Source organism: Eptesicus fuscus, chromosome 18 (genome assembly GCF_027574615.1).
Source record: "Eptesicus fuscus isolate TK198812 chromosome 18, DD_ASM_mEF_20220401, whole genome shotgun sequence".
Taxonomy (NCBI): domain Eukaryota; kingdom Metazoa; phylum Chordata; class Mammalia; order Chiroptera; family Vespertilionidae; genus Eptesicus; species Eptesicus fuscus.
In genome coordinates this window covers 53,080,171-53,099,698 of record NC_072490.1, presented here as the reverse complement: position 1 = coordinate 53,099,698, position 19,528 = coordinate 53,080,171, and the positions used below count along the sequence as shown (strand labels likewise).

Here is a 19,528-nt window from a genome sequence, read left to right as displayed (position 1 = left end):
TTGACCGCCGAGCCAATTCTGTGAAAATAGTTACTATGGGGTTATAAATTAAATTGTTCTATAATACTGAATCAATGGTGCTAAAGTACCAGTGAGCACCAAAATCACCTCAGAATCTTGTTTAAAATTGCAGGGCCCCTGGTGCCATCTCCAAAAATCCTCACTTGTAACCAGCTGTGCACACAATTGATTCTAAAGTAGGTGCTCCTTGGGTCACACCTGCAGAAGTCCTGTGAGAGGCTGGCAGAGAAGCATTTGCAAAACATGGTATAATGTACTTCCTACTTCCTCATACCCCAATCAGAATGGGCCGGGAAACAATCACCTACCAGCAACTACGTGTGTGAGGATATCCACCCACGTCACCCACACACACATTAAATTCACAAAGGCTGCTTTTGGCTGCAAAGAAATTTCAATATTCTTTCATTTCTCCAAACAACATGAACTAAGGCCAAAAGCTGGATAAGACCAGGGAAAAGTCAAATTCTAAAGCCTTAAAAAAAAAATCACTAACACGTAATGTTAGAGCACCTGTTATATTAGAGTAAACCTGCCTGACCATTCTGGTCTAATTAGATTCTGCTTTGTACAGGGCTTTTTCTGTGTCTGATGAAAACTGAGCTGTAAAATAATTGAGGTGGGGATTTAGAGATTTGGTATAGCAAACTTCTTAATAAAAATGGCACAAACGGTTCGTGGGGAACCTGGTGCTAAACCATTCGTAGACGACCTGCTTCTGGGTTGGAGTTTCGTACATAGCAGAGCAGCTCCCTCACTGCGATCTATTGAAAGTCAGCCCTCGACACAAGGGTTTGGAAAAAAACAAAGAAAAAAATAGAAAAATGGCACATACGGGACTCTTCTTACTGTTGTTACATATTAAATCTTATTTGATCCATTTTACTGTATTCCAAATTACAAACATCAGGTAGAAGGTTGTAATTATAGTTTTACTGATTTTGTCATTAAGTTGTGTGTGGGGTGTGTGTGTTTTTTTTTTTTGTCATTCAGTTTTAATCAAGCTGCTGCTACAGAGAAATAGGAGGGCAGGGCTCTTCTGCTTCTAAGTCTCCTTCACACACTTATAGTTACTACATCAGAATAAAAGTGGACACACTCGTAAGATCTTGTTTCTAAGAAATGTGTAACAGACAATCCTATATCCAAGTAAGTGGGCTACACAGCAATGACCGAACATCTCTATACCTCTCTGACCACTGACACTACATGTTTTTCTTTTCTAGTCCATTTTATTTTACCTATGAAAATTTGTTTCTCCTAAATTCACCCATTTCTTTCTCTTGCTTTTAGCAACACTTGTATGAATCTGAAACAAAAAGTTTATGCTCTGTGAAACTAAAATAAGTTATTGAAACAAGAAAGTAGTACATACATTCCTCAAGTATTTACTGAGAAAATTGTTTATTGAATGGCTTTGAGAAGTTTTTAAAGGAAGTTCAAAGATAATTAGAGCCTCAGAACCAACATTTCCACAAAATTCCTGCACTTGACAATCTTTTCAGCATACTAAACCATAACTAAATTTAAAATCATTCAAAAGTCAACATCAAGACATGTTTCACCACAACATGAACTGATGGACAAAAACAGACCCGGAGATAGGGAAGCATCGATAAGACTGTCAAACCTCAGAGGGAAGGTAGGGGAGGGTGGAGGTAAGGGGGAGAGATCAACCAAAGGACTTGTGTGCATGCATATAAGCCTAACCAGTGGTCATGGACAACAGGGGGGTGGGGGCATACATGGGGAAGGGTTTGGGATGGGACTAGGGGGATGAGGATAAATATGTGATACCTTAATCAATAAATAAATTTAAAAAAGAGAGAGATGTTTCATCTATGAAGTTAATCTATATACCCACTGCTGATAAATTCTCCACTTAAATTTCTCCAGGCATCACAAAAACTATCAAAAGGTATCTGACATCAGGCCTCACTACCAAAGGAACTATGGAAAGCTTAAAAGACCTAACAAAGATAAGAATGTCCTAGGATTGTATATTTCCATTCTAATAATACTTGTCTCCCAACTAAAGTCTACTTACAGCACCTCCTTTGTCCAGCGGTTCACATTCAGAATATTACAAGAGCTTCCATACTTTTTTTCTTCTTTATTGATTAAGGTATTACATATGTGTCCTTATGCCTCCATTGTCCCCCCCCAACTCATGCCCTCACCCCGCTGGTGTCTGTGTCCATTGGTTAGGCTTATATGCATGCATACAAGTCCTTGGGTTGATCTCTCCCCTTACCCCCACCCTCCCCTGCCTTCCCTCTGAGGTTTGATGGTCTGATCTATGCTTCTCTGTCTCTGGATCTGTTTCTGTTCATCAGTTTATGTTGTTCATTATATTCCACAAATGAGTGAGATCATGTGATATTTATCTTTCTCTGACTGGCTTATTTCACTTAGTATAATGCTCTCCAGTTCCATCCATGCTGTTGCAAATGGTAAGAACTCCTTCTTTTTTACCGCAGCATAGTATTCCATTGTGTAGATGTACCACAGTCTTTTTAATCCACTCATCTGTTGATGGGCTGTTTCCAAATCTTAGCTATGGTGAATTGTGCTGCTATGAATATAGGGGTGCATATATCCTTTCTGATTGGTGTTTCTAGTATCTTGGGATAGATTCCTAGCAGTGGGATCACTGGGTCAAATGGAAGTTCCATTTTTAGTTTTTTGAGGAAACTCCGTACTGTTCTCCACAGTGGCTGCACCAGTCTGCATTCCCATCAGCAGTGCACGAGAGTTCCTTTTTCTCCGCATCCTCGCCAGCACTTGTTGTTTGTTGATTTGTTGATGATAGCCATTCTGACAGGTGTGAGATGGTACCGCATTGTTGTTTTGATTTGCATCTCTCGAATGATTAGTGACTTTGAGCATGTTTTCATGTCTCTTGGCCTTCCTTATGTCTTCTTCCGAAAAGTATCTATTTAGGTCCGTTGCCCATTTTTTGATTGGGTTGTTTATCTTTCTTTTGTTAAGTTGTATGAGTGAGCTTCCATATTTTAAAGAAGTCAGTTACAGCCCTGGCCGGTGTGGATCAATGATTAAGAGTGTCGGCCCATGCACCAACACTCCATCAAGGGCACAAACCTGGGGTGCGGGTTCAATCCCCATCCCCAGCATTTGGGGCGAGTGAGGGAGGCAACCATTCGATGTGTCTCTCTCACATAGCTGTTTCTCTCTCTCTTCCCCTCTCTCCCTCCCTTCCCCTCCAAAAACCAATGGAAAAAAATATCCTCAGGTGAGGATTTAAAAAAAAAATAGTTACAGATATTAAAGTATTAGAACAGTGGTCGGCAAACTGCGGCTCGCGCGAGCCACATGCGGCTCTTTGGTCCCTTGAGTATGGCTCTTCCACAAAATACCACGGCCTGGGCGAGTCTATTTTGAAGAAGTGGCGTTAGAAGAAGTTTAAGTTTAAAAAATTTGTCTCTCAAAAGAAATTTCAATCGTTGTACTGTTGATATTTGGCTCTGTTGACTAATGAGTTTGCCGACCACTGTATTAGAATATACAGCATTGTCTACAAGTGAAAAGATGTATCATTAACATGAGTAATCTAACAGTTCTCATTTGACCTACCTCATCATATCAGTTTAAATACTTTTTTTCTAATTCTAAGAGAGAGGCAGGAAAGCCTGTCCTTCAACAAGGCAAACTAGCTTTCAGGCAAGATGGCCCTACATGAAATGAAGTAAGTGGCCAAGTTCTTTTTGCTGCTTGCTCTCAGCAACATATTAAAATGTAAGCCAAATACTGAATTTATGAAAATATATTTAATCTTAATCAAAGCAGCATGCAATTCTAAAACAGAGGCAAAAGGTGACATAAGTAAAGAATTTTCACGACCTAAGACACTGAAATGCTTATATATGATTTGCTATTCTTTAGAACGTACATGCACTCAAAAAAAAATAACTGCATGTAATGAGATTCTAATTTCCGAACAAGAGTACAAAAAATTTAAACCAACGATAATAGGTTAAAAGATTTTAAATTAAGTATAAATTGCTTTCAAATTACAGTTTAAGCTAATTTTCAGATAGCATTCGAGCAATGCAGTGCTTACTTTGAGTAAAAATATGAAGAACTGAAAATCCCCAGAAATTTTATGCAAATGTCCACATGTCCACTTTACTGGAAGAACAGCCATAGGTTTCATTAGATTCCTAAAGGGGTCTCCAGTTCATAAAAGGAACTACTACTTTATGTTATTTGCTATTAAAAAATCAATATATGTTAGTCCATCACTTTTATAACTGCAGTTAATTATGAAGGCAATTATTTTTAATCCAGGGTTAACTTGAGTTCTACAAAATCATTTTTAAACCAGTGGCAAAAGGAAATTTTATTTAAAGCACTTCAGTTATTTTAATGTCTCTCAGGCTAATTTCTTTCAACATTCTCTTCAAGAACCCATACAACTGATTTCTTAGATCAAGAGATTTTATAACTATTAACAAAAAGACAAGAAATAACAAGTATTGGTGAGGATGTGGGGAAAAGAGAACCCTTGTGCATACTGTAGGATTCCATTTCTATGAAATGGCCAGAATAGGCAAATCCACAAAGACAGAAAGTAGATGAGTGGCTGCCTCGGGCTGGGAAGGCTGGGGAAAGGAGAGTGACTGTTAATGGGAACAGGGTTTCCATTTGGAGTGATGAAAATGTTCCAAAACTGTGAAGATGGTTGCACAATTCTGCAAATATACTAAAAACCACTGAATTAAACTTTAAATGGGTAAATCATAGGGTATGTGAACTGTACCTCAATAAAGCTGTTACTTTTTAAATTGTCTTCTTAAAGTTAGTATTTACTTTGACTTTTCTGTCAGGACCTCTCTCTTTTCATCATCCCTATTCTCTATATTCTCAAGTGAAAAAAGTTATATTACAAAAGTTTATAGATTTTCATCCAAATTTTCTAAAAGAAAATAATGCATAGAAAACAAAACTATAATGTATAATTACTTTTCATGTAAATGTTATAAAAACTGATTCGCTTTCCAAATTTCCTAACGTTAATATACACTGAGTGGCCAGATTATTATGATCTCTGAACGCATAATAATCTGGCCACTCAGTATATATGTATATATATATTTATCTAATATATATATATTAGAGGCCTGGTGCATGAATTCGTGCATGGGTGGGGTCCGGCCAGCCTGGCCAGGGGAAGGGGACATGGGCGGTTGGCCGGCCTGCCTGTTGGTCGAACTCCTGGTTGAGGGGACAATTTGCATATTAGCCTTTTATTATATAGAAAGGATATACACTGAGTGGCCAGATTATTATGCGTTCAGAGATCATAATAATTTGGCCACTCAGTGTATACCACTACTGTCCAAAACAGGAAAAGAAAAAAGTTACTTGATAAAATAACAAAAAGTTCATAAACAAGACCCTTTCTCTCCACTTTGTTGTCCACTCCTGCCCACAACAAGGCTGGGAGAGCTTAGTGAGACTGCATAAACACCAGACTGTGTGATTTAAAGACAACAATAGTAAAGAACAGACATTTATGAACAGAGATAATTCTAACAGAGGTTGTCCCTTAGTACTGGGCAGCAGGGCTGAGAAGAAGGGAAGTGGGAAAACGTTACTGGCTCCCTTCTCCTCTGTGTTAGTTTAGGAAAAAATAACCCTGTATATTTTGTAATTATAAATATTTTATCACTTACATTATTTCTTTTTTGGCTCGTGAATTATTTATAAGAGAGAAGGTCAGATAGTTTTTTAAGCCCATGGTAGGGATGGACAGATTATCTTTTTGTCATTGCTTTCCAATTTTACTTCATTATAATCAGCAACCAAATGATTGCATGATATTGTCTCTACACTATTTGTTTTAAGTTGCTTGTAGACTACTGGGTTATACATTTTCACTAATATTCCAAGTATATGTCATAAATATTAATAATCTTTGTTAGGTACAGAGCTCAATACATAGCTATTAGATCAATCTTGCTGTTGTGTTGATAGGTAGATTACATTTTTAATCATTTCTCCTTATAATTCTGGAAATTCTTGTTTTATATTTTGAGCCTGGGCTGTTTAGTCGAGGTTCTGGTTCATTACATCTCTCAGGAGAACTGTTCCTTGTATCATTATATAATGTTCTCTTTGGTTTTTGCTTTCAGCCTTTTTTGTCTGATATTAACATTATTCTATCAGCGCTTCCAGTTAGTATCTCAGTATCAGGCAGGGTGGATCGGAAGTAGAACCACTATGACTGATAAGAATGGAGGTTATAGGAATGTGAACAGTAACTGTGGGAGCTGGGTAAGCAGTTTATGTAGAACTATAACTCCTGTGTCTAGTGTTGGGACAGAAGTCACAGGGCAGGGGATCAGGAAGGAAAAAGGGATGTGATATGGGGAAATCCAGGACAAACGCACGTTGTCTCTGAGTTGGTGAGGGTGACCTGCAGTACAGGCTGCCACCCACACCACAGCGCCCACACCTCTGGACTCAGATTGCAGAGAAGCTGAAGGGAGCTGCAGCAGCTGCCTGAGTCCCCAGGTCAGGGAGGAGGTGTATGAAGTACAAGCACGCCTGACCCTACACCAACCTTCCGAGCATAAACACAACTGCGTCACTTCCACCTTCCACCTCTTGTACAAATGCTTCCTGTGGTCAGCCTCACCTGGACCCGTCCTGGAAAGGGAGTTCTGGGAAAAAGAGTTTCAGCCCAGTTCTATGTGGACATAATACAAAGCCACCACAATTTGCACTGATAGTTTCTTCCCTCTTTAATTTTATTCTTTCTGTTTCAGGTCTGTCTCTTGCATATAGCACACAGCTGGATTTTTCTTTCATCCTATCTAGAATCTGTCTTTTAATTATCATGTTTAACCCATTTACATTTATTAAAATTTGTAACTTTCATAACTTAAAAATACTGTCTTTTTATTTCATTAAAAAATAAAGTAATATCTGTACAGAGACTGTGCATATATGAAGATACATGCGTAATTATATTTTGGAAGTATTTCATATACATGTTACTTACCACTTCTCCAGCAGAGGCAGCCAACATGTGCTTCACAGGCATCAAATGTGAAGACGAATCAGTGTGCAAAAGCCATTTCACATAATCATAGGTGATAAAAAAGGCAGCAGCTGAAATTTAAACAAGCCAGTGTTTCACAGAGAAATACATTTGTCAAAAAAATTACAACTTTAGTTAATAAATTATGACATAAAAGATAAAGGTAATAAACATATACTCTTTCCCCACTCCCCTCACTTTATTGCAGAATTTACCAAACCCATATTATATCCCTGACCCTGGACTTAACAAAAATGCAGAAGACATGATACCTGCCCCAAAGGAGCCTAATAGATAACCTAGTACAGTGGTCGGCAAACTCATTAGTCAACAGAGCCAAATATCAACAGGACAACGATTGAAATTTCTTTTGAGAGCCAAATTTTTTAAACTTAAACTTCTTCTAACGCCACTTCATCAAAATAGACTCACCCAGGCCGTGGTATTTTGTGGAAGAGCCACACTCAAGGGGACCAAAGAGCCGCATGTGGCTCGCGAGCCGCAGTTTGCCAACCACGGACCTAGTATTTACCATTTTGTACTAACATCACTTGGCATTTTTAGTAAGCTTTCTAGAAAGGGATATAAATATCCCTATACAAACATAAAATAACCAGTATAGACAGGTTAAAATTGCAAATGTAAACCTTAACTAAATAAAACATCTAATGATATTTTATTGCTATTTATTCAAAATAACCATGGATACTTTTTACTACATCAACCCACTTTACATCAAGGAAACAAAACTGCAAATCAAAACCTCCAACAGGTACTCCTATCACCATGCACTGATCTTCGCTGCACAGAGGGCTTTACGGCCTGCCATGTATCGTGAATCAAAAAATGTTTATCACTTCCACAAAAGATAAGGCACAGAAAATAAATGAAAGACAAATTCGCCTTTTGAAAGACATCTGAACATGTCACGTTAAAGTCTGAAACACACAGGAAAGGAGTTTGATAGTGAAGCTTTATTGTTGTCAACACTCCTCGGGCTGCGAACAGACGCACATCCATGGAAGCACCTGTCCCCAGAAGAGCAAAGACCCATGTAAGCAGTTTTATACAGTCACCACAGGTCCCTGTTCCATCTGTGGTTCCTACCGAGGCCCGCGCACTCACTCCTTTAGCCACTCCTTAAAATACAACTGGAGCCGCTCCACCTGCATTCAGCTGAGCTCCACCTGCTACACAATCCGCCCTCCCACCCCGCCGGGAGAAGGGAGAAAGACTGCTAAAAGTTCTAGGTTTTCATGGCTAACCACCTCAACCTGGTCAGACCATATTGCTACTTTTATGATAGACAAAGTCCTTCAGAAATGTAAGCCCAAAGTCTCCTGGGTGACACCCAAGAAAGCCCTTGCTAATTGGAAATGATGGCAAAATAAGGTGCCAGAGGAGGCTCTAGGCAAGTTACAACCAAAAAAGAGGGGTGGGCTATCAGATATCTATAGGCTCTTGTAGCTCTTAAAAAAACAAAACAACAAACAAAAAAAAAAAACACACGCTGCTATGGCTTTTCTACATTCCCTTCTAAAGGGAGTAGGGATCCGTAATACAGGTCTTTTTGTCTCCTCTTTCGACCTTCAGTCCCCTCCATCCCCAACAACTCACCCCTGCAGAATACATTCTCAAAAAAAGTCTACAGCCACTTGTGGGGGCCCCGACCAGAGTACGTGGAGGTTCAAGGCCTACTCACCATACGCATGCGAGCAGCCAAGGACACAGCACATGCACGAGGGCAATGACTCAGCAGTAGCAATATACTACTGCGCAAGCGCCCCCTTATATAACCAGCTTATGTTAATGTAGCACGAGCTTCACTAATTAATTGGCAGGAGGCCTCTTTTGTTTGAGCGTGTATATAAGCTGCCACTGATGAGCCAGTTTTGGGCTACTTTGTTCGTAATTACGCATGTCCCACTTACCTACTGTCACCCATATATAGAGGGGTCAGGTCCCTGCTGAGGAACTTGCCCCCAACGCCACTGAATGTTACAGACTAGGACTTGAACCAAAAGCAACAGGGGAAAAAAAAAATTGTGCCACATAGAAAATTTCAATTCGCCAACAATTTACAGAAAACCAGAAAGACCATTTCTGAAACTCTGACACTATGTAGCCACTTCTCCCATCCAGTGATGTTCTGTGGATGGAAAAAATTAAAAAATAAAGGGCCGGCAAGAGCACCACTTTCTCTCTCTCTCTCTCTCTCTCTCTCTCTCTCTCTCTCTCTCTCTCTCACACACACACATACACACACACACACACACACGAGACCACAATGTGTATGTAAACTCCTGATGGCAAGAACCTAAACCATGTTGTGAGATGAATGGAGCCCCACGCGCCCTGCAGACTGGGCCCACACTACACCTCCCAACAGTAATTCCTAGGTGCAATCTACAAGGAAAGGACATCTTTAGGACGATGATGGAGATACCATAAAAAACGGCTCAGTTGGTTGGAGCATCATCCCATGCACTAAAAGGTTTCAGGTCTGATTCCCAGTCAAGGCACATGCCTAGATTTGGGACTAGATCCCCAGTCAGGGTGCATACGGGAGGACGGGAGGCAGCCCATGGATGTTTTTCTCTCACATGTTTCTCTCTCTCCCTCTCCCTTCCTCTCTCTAAACATATCCTCCGGTGAGGATTAAAAACAAAAACTGATGAACAAAAAATAGGGACCTAGTAATAGGTATCTAGTAACGTTCGCCTTTCAATTCCCTTGTTCAATGATTCCCAAATTTGTCTGCTTATTAAACCACCTGGAGATTTTTTTTTTTAATTTAAACTTCCAACTCCCAGCTCACAGCCCATCAGTTAAATCACGATCACTGGAAGCGGGACACAGGCAACAGGACTTCACAAAATCTACTCAGGCGACCACGGGGCTGCAATGTGGTCAAATTTAGGGACCTGCCCCTCGCCCACACACACAGCTATCTTGGCATTGGGTGGGTGCTCAGCAATGACATGCTATAACCAATTACTGAATGCATTGAGACAAATAAAAACTCAAGGATAATCTCTAAACAGTTAGCTGTTCTCAGGACGGATGGAGCAAGGGGAAGAGGAAAGAAACAAAGGGACCAAACACTGTTTTGTCCGTGCACCACAAATCTCTGTGAATGCTGTGCTCACGTGTGGACACAGGCGGACAGTTAAGTGTCAAGTGAACATGAAAGAATTTCTCATAAATTACCTTGAGAAAAAAGAAATCGAGCCCCGGGGTTTAAGAATCTCCTACAGCAGAGGCTCTATAATTGTGTGTGTGGTGGGGGTGGTGGCTATTTTTTTGTTTGCTTGGTTGCTTTCCAATGCCACACAAAACATCAGCAAACAATTAAAATGAGGTAAATATCTGAAAAAAGTATACCAACAAGTGGACTAAATAAGACAGATGATATGGATTCTAGAATAAGAGGCCATACATCATATAATGTGACTTTAAACCCCAAACAAAAGCAAGACACTGGAAGGAGAGTATCGAGGAGGCTAGTAGAATTGGTTGCATCAGCTAAAAGCAATTTCGTGAAGCCAAAAAAGGTGTAATGCCTCTTAGATTCATCTGCTTCAGAAGACTCTCCGAGGCAGTAGCTATTAAACTCACCTTCACATTGGAATCACCTGGGAAGCTACTAAAACCTTGCAAAGCCCAGACCAATTAAACTTCTGGGTGTGACACAGGCATCAGTAATTCTTAAAACTTCTCAGGAGATTTCAATGTGCAGGCAAGGTTGAGAAACTGCTCTAAGGCATCACAATCAATGTTAGAACACTTTAAGGATTCTAACTGTAAATGTTAACAACAAAAACCATTTTTAAAAGATTGTTCATATTTTTTCTATTACAAATACAGTGGAATGGGATCTACAGCTGATTAAAATAATTGGTTAATGAATGGAAAACAAATTCAGAAGATAAGCCACAACATGTAAGAAATTCTATATGTAGTACCACCACACACCATTCTGAAAATAATCCTATTATCTTGGCTTTATAGCAGGAGAATACCAATACAATTTTTACCATTAGGAAAGGATCCAATAGCAGCAGAAGGAACGCCAGCATATATTCCATGAAAACCACCAGCCTTATTAAATCCTTGGGGACTCTGCAGCCTCGTTTTAATGGTATCCAGAGGAAATAATATCAAATCAACAGAGACACCTGCTACCCCACCAGCCTTTAAAAAAAGACGGTGGGGGAAGAAAAGGGAAAATAGGTTACAATAAAATAAGCTCTCTGTCATTTGGGGGTAGGGATAAGAAGGTAGTCTTTAAGCATATTTCTCATAACTGTCAGTTCATGGACTATTTGGCACAGTCAAAAGACCTGCTCCCTAAATCTAGAGATTTTCCAGGGGAAACAGCCATTATTGTGCTATATTTTTAATACTTTCACGTGGTTCAAAGTCTCCTTCCCTGTTCCTACTTTGATTGTTTTCTTACTGCATCCTTCCCAAGTGACTTTAGACATGCAAGCAAATATGAATATGTATTTTATTTTCCTTTTTAAAAAATAAAAGGTGCATACAATATACACTCTGCTGAACCTTATTTTTTTCACATAACTTATCTTGGTGATATTTCCATATCAGATCAAATGTTATATTTTTGTCTTCTTAACTAATGAATGGTGAATCTGAAGTAAGACTTTTTTTTTTTTTGAGACTTCTATTTTTAAACAGGTAATGAGTCTTGTGAATCTAGATCCCTATTTTAAGAATCACATATCTAAGGGTTGCTATTTTGTGTACATTTGAAAATTCCTTGATAAATGTTTTAATTAAGTGGATAAATGGGGGAAATAGAACTAAATTCCTAGAGGACATTAAAACCTGGCCCAGACTATCGCCACCTCCCGAGAGGCACCATGTTGCTTAGGGATGGAAAGCTGCACTTCAAAAAGTTTAACCCTCATGAGGACTTGGAGCATACGGAGAGTATTTAAAAACTAGTTACACCTCAGTCAAATCTAAAAGATACTCAAAAAAATATAAACTCAAACACAGTGTCAAAGAAAGGTCAACACACACGGTCTAAAAGCATGACATGAGATGTGAATGGAAACCAGCTTATGCAGATGGAAGAGGGTGGAGAGGAAACTCACTGTGGCTCCCACATAGGAATTCTTACACTGAATTGTCAACTTTTGCTATCTTGTGAAGTGTGAACCATGGGACTGTATTACCTATTCAAAGGGTTAAAATATCCACTAAAAACCTATATATTCCAAAACGTAGACTAAGAAGAATTTGTATTATTCAAACATACAGGCAAAGTTCGAAATGATCAGCTGTTTCCTCCTTTTGGGTTACAAAATGCTCAGGAGCTTGCACCCAGCAAACACTCTGCTCTACTTACCACTCACAACAAAACCACTGCAAGAGATCATTGGAAAAAAGAAATTGCTCTGATGAGAAATCCAATCATTAACTAGCACAGGTAAATATTCAAAATCAGTTTATACTAGAAAAGCACATTACCAGAAACATTAATACTATCCTCTAAGATGGGCCTGAAAGACACAACAGAACCTCAAAGACCATGAAAGTCTACTCTGTGAAGGACCTAAAAGGATGTCACCCAAAGAGCAGAGATGTGCTAGTAGAGAATCACATGTGGTAGTAAAAGAATGACAAATGACATGGGATTTCTCTCTGGATAAAAGGTAGACTTTTCTAAGTCATGGGGAAAGGTTCATAAGTACCATAGAAAAGTTTAAAAAAAAAAAAAGTCAACCTTCTTCTCATTTATTTTTGAAACATTTTACAAAATTCAGTATGTAAATAAAATATTTTGCCTGCCTCTTTATTTTCTCAAAGCTCAAGAACTAATTCTGCTGAGAATATATGATATGACTGGATTTCTTAAGGATATTCTGCACTTCATTATAATTTTCTCTTTAATCTTAGGAGAAGGTTCAGAAAGTGCTTGCTATCTACACCTCCACTGTAATCAATAAGTTAATTACACTTTTGCTCTCTTAGACTACTTTGCATGCATTGAATCTCTGATCCTCCTTCATCAGAATTCTCATCTGCTGAGAATAAAATGACCAGATTCAATCTACTTACTAGTGAAACATAAATCAAAAGTTATTAACTGCTTCTGCAGATTTTAAACTTCTGAGACTCAAATGTCATTTAAATTCATGAAACTGAAAAACAACAACACAAACAAACAGGTAACAGAGAGCAGGAAGAATACCTATATATTTATCCACACTGCAACATCTTTAAGATTTAAACAAAAACTTTAGTAGTGCTTATAATTTTATATCAGTGTTGTTTTGTTCATAACTATATACAAAATATACATGCCAACATCAGTTAAATTACAAGAAACTCTACCAAATTATTTTATTTTTTTATCCTGAGAATTTTGTTTTATTTATGATCATTTATCATAAAGGTTCTCAGGCAAATGATTAGTTTCAAGATTTATGGTGGCTTAACTGAAAATGGTAACTTAAGAACTAAACAAAAATCCAAAGATATAGAACAAAACTCAGGCAACCATAAAGCCTTAGTACAGCATAACAATTTATTGTGACCTTAATATCATACAGATAAAATACACAACTCTACCTCAAGTTAAAAAACATAAAAAGTGCTGGCAGGCTGTAGAGAGGAAGTGTCTAATTAGTGCTTTGAAATTACTCTGGGAGTTGATAAAAGTCAAGATTACTTGCTATAAAACCTTTATTTCTCAAAAGGAGGCTGCGCAACAACCAAAAAGAAAAATCAGTGCTAAAACCAAATCAGGATAAAACCAAACCACTTGTCTAATTTAACTAAGCAAACCAGCATAGGCCACTGGCCTAAACCTCAGCTAAGAAGAGCCACCCCCCCCCCCGCCCCCACCGCCCCAAATATTAACATGGCTTCTCTGGGAAACACCTCTCCTTGACCTTCTGGGGTTTTCTTCCACAAGGACTTGAAGCTTGTTAGTTCACTGCTGCTGCTTCCTGGTATTTGTCTCCTCCCCATTCCCCATTCATCCGCCCCGCAGTGCTCCTGCCACTTCTACACTGATGGCAGTCACTTTTGTAAAAGGCAAACTTCAATTCCATCTGGCCACTGGCCTGCCTGTAAGTCCTCCAAACTTTCCCCAGCCTCAGGACAAAGAACAAAACCCTATAAGGCTCTGGAAGTTCTGCCTCTCCACCCCAACTCCACCTTGAGTTCTTTTCCTCCAAGTCATCTGATGTTCCTCATTGCTTGGACTTTGCACAACTGTTCTCTAGTCTCCAAGTCTAGGATTAGACCCCCTTGTTTCCAAATACTGATCACAATTTTAATTCTGTAACTGAGCATCCCACTATTGTCTGTATGTCCCACTGTAAGATCCATACCTGGGATGTTCATCAATATGTTCCCAGCACCAGTACACAGCAGGCACTCAATTATTTGAAGAATGTCTGAATTAATGATTATAAGGAAGGGTTCCTACCCATATTTTAAAGGGTACAAGTCAACCTTTAAAAAGTACAGCAGATTTTTTTTTAAATTGCAAAACTCAGGATCAAGCAATTCCCAAAAGAAAAAGATAAATGGCCAACAAACTTATGAAAAGATGCTTCCCCATCATTAATGACGCAATAAGAACAAATTAAAACATTTTCCCAATTAAACTAGAAAAGATTAAAAATATAAATAGTTATGGGCATTGTAAAGGGAAACAAATTATTATAGCCTACTGAAGGGCAATTTGGTAAAATGGCCATTTTAATTTATAAAACCCTTGACCCAGCTATTTTATTTCTACATATTTCTCTCACTCACAGAAATTCATAAATATACAAGAATATTTACTGCAGCATCGTAACTAAAAAGCAAGAAATAACCTAAATCCAGGGATCTTGTTAGATCAATTCATGTATCCGAGTAATGTACTGCCACACAGCCTTGAAGAGAATGAGGTCAATTGGACTCACTGGCACAGAAACATGTTAGATTATTAAGTTAATCAACTTAGCTGTGCAGCAATATGTTAATCATCCTGCCTTTCCAAGAATGTGTAACTCTTTGTGTATGCATAGTTAGAAGTCTAGAAGCAGACACACTAAATTGCTAAAAGTTATTACCTCTGTGGAAAGAAACTCAGGATGAAGAGAATTTTTCCTATCTTGTTAATTTTTGTATTGTTCAAATTTGGTTATGAGTATTGCAGACATATAAAAGTAAAGCTATTCAAAATCCCTCGTAAAATAAACCCTAATTCACTGGTTGCATTTGGTATGGAATAGGGACTCAGTAAGGGGAACTAAGAACCTCGACCTACGGGCCGAGGTAATTTTTGTAAACTACCTGCCGGGCTTCATTTCACTCTAATGCACCTGAGCCTCTCGTGACGTCTTGACATTTCTCATTTCTGTGTTCCTGCTTAGACCTCTCTCTCCACCTGGAATGCCCTTCCTATGGCCGCTGTCTCCTGAAGCCAGCAGACCACCTGTTCCCCCGCCACCACACACACACACACACACACACACTCCCCTGCCAAAGCATAAAAAAGATATTTGTTCTGAATTATGCTATATGACTAGACAATAAGTACTGCTCAAATTATTTTTGATACATTTTTTACAAAGAAACAAAATCTTTTTTTTTAAATTTTATTGTTGAGAGTATTACATGTTTTAAATTACAGCATCCCAATAGTTTTACTATTTTTCATTTCTCAATTACAGTTGACAAGAGTTTTTAACTTTTAACACTGACAAGAAGTGTTAAAAGTCATTAAATTAACATAATTTTTCTCATCACTAAGACCACTTCGCATGATTTCCACTTGCATTTCATTTTTACAGCATTACACTACCATGCTTTTCACTGCAGAGCACCAACACTGCCACAGTCCTTTCACCTGCAACCCAGGACTGGTTAAAAGTAACTGTGGCTGGGTTGTTTTTGGTTTCATTGTAGAACAAGCCAGGTGAGGAGATGAACTACAAAGTCAATGAAATAGTGAGGTACTGAAGAGGAGAGAAAGAAGAGGCAGGCAGGAAAAAATAAACAAGTGGGACTACATCAAACTAAAAGCTTCTGCCCAGCAAAAGAAACCATCCTCAAAATGAAAAGGGAACCCTGTATGGGAGAACATATTTGCCAATGATAGATCTGATAAGGTCTTAATTTCAAAAATATAGAAAGTACTCATACAACTCAACAAAAGGAAGACAAACAATCCAATTTTTTTTAAAAAGGGCAAAAGACTTGAATAGACATTTCTCTAAAGAGGACATACAAATGGCCAAGAGATATATGAAAAATTGCTCGTCACTAATCATCAGAGAGATGCAAATTAAAACAATGAGATACCACCTCACATCTGCCAGAATGGCTGCCATCAATAAATTAACAAGTGCTGGTGAGGATGTGGAGAAAAAGGAACCCTCGTGCACTGCTGATGGGAATGCAGACTGGAGTATCTACTGTGGGAAACAGTGTGGCGTTTCCTCAAAAAATTGAAAATGGAACTGCTATTTGACCCAGTGACCCCACTTCTAGGAATATATCCTAAGAATCCTGAAACACCAATCACAAAGAATATATGCACCCCTATGTTCATAGCAGCACAATTTACAATAGCTAAGATCTGGAAACAGCCCAAGTGCCCATCAATACATGAGTGGATAAAAAAGCTGTGGTACATTTACGAAATGGAATACTAGGCAGCTGTAAAATAACAAAAACACAAGGATCTCTTACCCTTTGAGACAGCATGGAGGGACCTGGAGATAATTATGCTAGGTGGGAAAAGCCAGTCAGAGAAAGACAAGTATCACATTATCTCACTTATATGTGGAATCTAATGAACACAAGTTTATGAATAAAGTAGAGCCAGAGGCATGAAAACATGAAACATACTGACAAATCTCAGATGAAAGGGGGGTAGGATTAACCAAAGAAAGTATATGCATATATGATATATGTATTGCTCATGAACACAGACAATAGCATGGAGAAGGCCTGGGGCAGGGCAGGAACCAGATGGTCGGGGACAAGGGGGTAGGAAAAGGGAGGACATCTGTGATACTCTCAACAATAAAGATTTTTTAAAAATGAATGAATGAAAAAATATAAATATAAAAAATAAAGTAGGTTCACCAATATTTTTCCATCTCTATCCCACCTCAGTTTCTTTCTTTCAGAATACTTATCTTTTGGGTTTGGTCTGTTTGCCCTGGTATCTCTAAGGGTAATCACAGTGCCCAGAACACATGGCGGATAAACTGTGTGCTGAATGAATAAAATGATTTGTCTTTAGTTGGAATAAAATCTAACTTCCTTGAAACTTGTTCCCCTTGACCCAAATTTCAACCTCTGTAACTACATTAAAAAATAAACGTATACCTTCCAACATGTGTACTACACTTTAATAAATTTTAAAACCATTGTTCTTCTGCTAACTTGGGCACTCGCCTGTTTTTAGCAGCTGCTACTAACTTCAGAGTATCAAGGAGCAGCGAAGGGCATGGAATCCCAGGTTACATTGCTAGGACCGGAATCTGTTCTCCAACACTTACCTACATGAAATGGATTTCCTCTGTGTGATTTTGGACAAGTCACCTAACCTCTCTGCATCTCAGTTCTGCCATTTGGAAAATTCGAATAAGACTTCAACTACGACAGAATTAATTGAGACGATGTAGGTAAAAGGCCCACCCCAGTTCCTAGAACAATGCTATGTGTCAAAACTACTACTGCTGCCCTGGCAGGTGTGGCTTAGTCGGCCTGTGCACCCAAGGGTCGTGGTTCAATTCCCAGTCACGGCACAAACCTAGGCTGCGGGTTCAATCCCCATATGGGAAGCAACCAATTGATGTTTCTCTCTCCCTGTCCCTTCCTCTCTCTCCGGAATCAATGAAAAACATATCCTCAGGTGAGGATTAAAAAAAAAAAAAAAAAAAGCACCACTACTGATATCTCACTGGCTGGACAGGAAAACTCCTTGAAAGTGGTAACATATTCCTTTGTCTGCATCTCTAAAACCTAGCTCACACAGTCTCAACTGGTCTAGATGGAGAACCATCATCCCGCAGGTCTGGCCTAGGCGCCCCTCCCTCCATCCACCTCTCGGGTAACACTGAACCTGCCCGCGTCATCTTCACCCCAGTCCTTCCTCGGTCCGCCTCCACCCCGGACCCACGCGGGGGTTGACCTTGCTCACCGGGTTATCTCCAACACCTGCAGCAACAGACATTCCATAACTCAGTGAAACTCCGCTGGGCCTCCATTTTTGGTGAGAAGCTTTTTAAAAGTTTTTTTTTCTTCTTCTCACAACAAGCCGATCTCCGTCTTATTCACTGCCATATCTAGAATCCCCTACTGGACCTGCCCTGAGAGGTTTCCAAATATTTATTAAAGGACTGTTCCTTTTTTATGTTAGTAAGTGTTGATTCTAGTTGTTTTCTAAGGAATGAAGCACTACTGTCTTACAGGAAGCAGAATAACCAGGTTCATTATACAATGAATGAATGAATGAATGGGAGTGTCATTTTTCCGAGACTGAGAAAAAATACAGAAAATGACAACATGGTCCTGGACAGAGGGCTCTGAGCGACCCGGGTAAGCGTGTTTGGTTCTGTTACTACATTCCTATACAGGACGCCAAGTTCTCCCGTGTACTTATATTAATTGGAGCTTTTAAGTAGGGAAACGGTCTCCGTGCGGAAAACGAGGGGTCAGGCGGCCCCTCCCCCGTCTCATCCCCGCAGCGGGTGTGAAGGACTCGGTCCCGACAGAGGCGGCGGCGGCCCGCGGCCCGCGCTCGCTCCCAGGCTCGGTGACCTGGGACTAGAGGGCAGTTCGCGCCCAACCGGAAGACATCCCAGTGCGGGGGGCCCCGACCAGCGCCACGCCGGACTCCGGCCCTCCGAGCACCCCTCTACCGCCCGCACTCACCACCAGCGAGGCCGTGAACCCGGGCCGGTCCATGGCCCGAAGACACCGCCCACGCTATAACCCGCTGTTGGGCCGAAGCGTGTCGCGGCCCCGAGCACTGGGCGCCGCCATCTTGAAGGCGGGGCCTGAGGGGCCGGTACTTCCGCAGTCACGTGAGGGCGAATCACAACAAATACATGTGCAACCAAGTCAGCTGGGCGGGGAGCTCGGAGGAGGGCGGGGCCTGGGAGTAGGATTGAGCGGAAAGTCCCACTCTCCTCCGCCTCCTTTCCCTGCAGCAGCCTGTGATTCCGCGAGAAGACGGAGAAACTCTCGCGAGCAAATAAGCCTGGGCTGGGATCCCTGAGAGGGAACACCTCCAAGGGCAGCGTGGAGCAAAGTGCAGGGCGGAGGCTAGAGAGGAGGGACCTTAGGGAGCGGAACTAGTTTCAGGGGACGAGGTTTCTCTTTTTAATCGGTTATTTTTGTCTTATTTCATCTCTTGGTTTTATCTGTACAAATGTCCGAATTACTATAAAACAC

The 19,528-nt window shown here is 40.0% G+C and overlaps 1 protein-coding gene across 5 annotated transcripts in view; it reads right to left on the bottom strand.

Annotated features, from left to right (window-relative positions):
* Positions 1–19,130, bottom strand: part of SLC25A26 (solute carrier family 25 member 26) — a 151,648-nt gene extending 132,518 nt beyond the window's left edge. For 3 of the 5 annotated variants that reach the window (XM_054708186.1, XM_054708188.1, XM_054708187.1), the window contains exons 1-3: positions 19,007–19,130; positions 11,125–11,281; positions 7,049–7,158 (exon numbers count right to left, since the gene is read on the bottom strand). In XM_054708186.1, the coding sequence (XP_054564161.1) occupies positions 7,049–7,158; positions 11,125–11,281; positions 19,007–19,039 (300 nt within the window). In that variant the 5' untranslated portion in view covers positions 19,040–19,130. Of the gene's footprint in view, positions 1–7,048; positions 7,159–11,124; positions 11,282–18,272; positions 18,290–19,006 lie in introns of all 5 variants that reach the window. The other 2 variants (XM_054708190.1, XM_054708189.1) reach the window with 2 other exon arrangements.
* Positions 19,131–19,528: the final 398 nt, after the last annotated feature.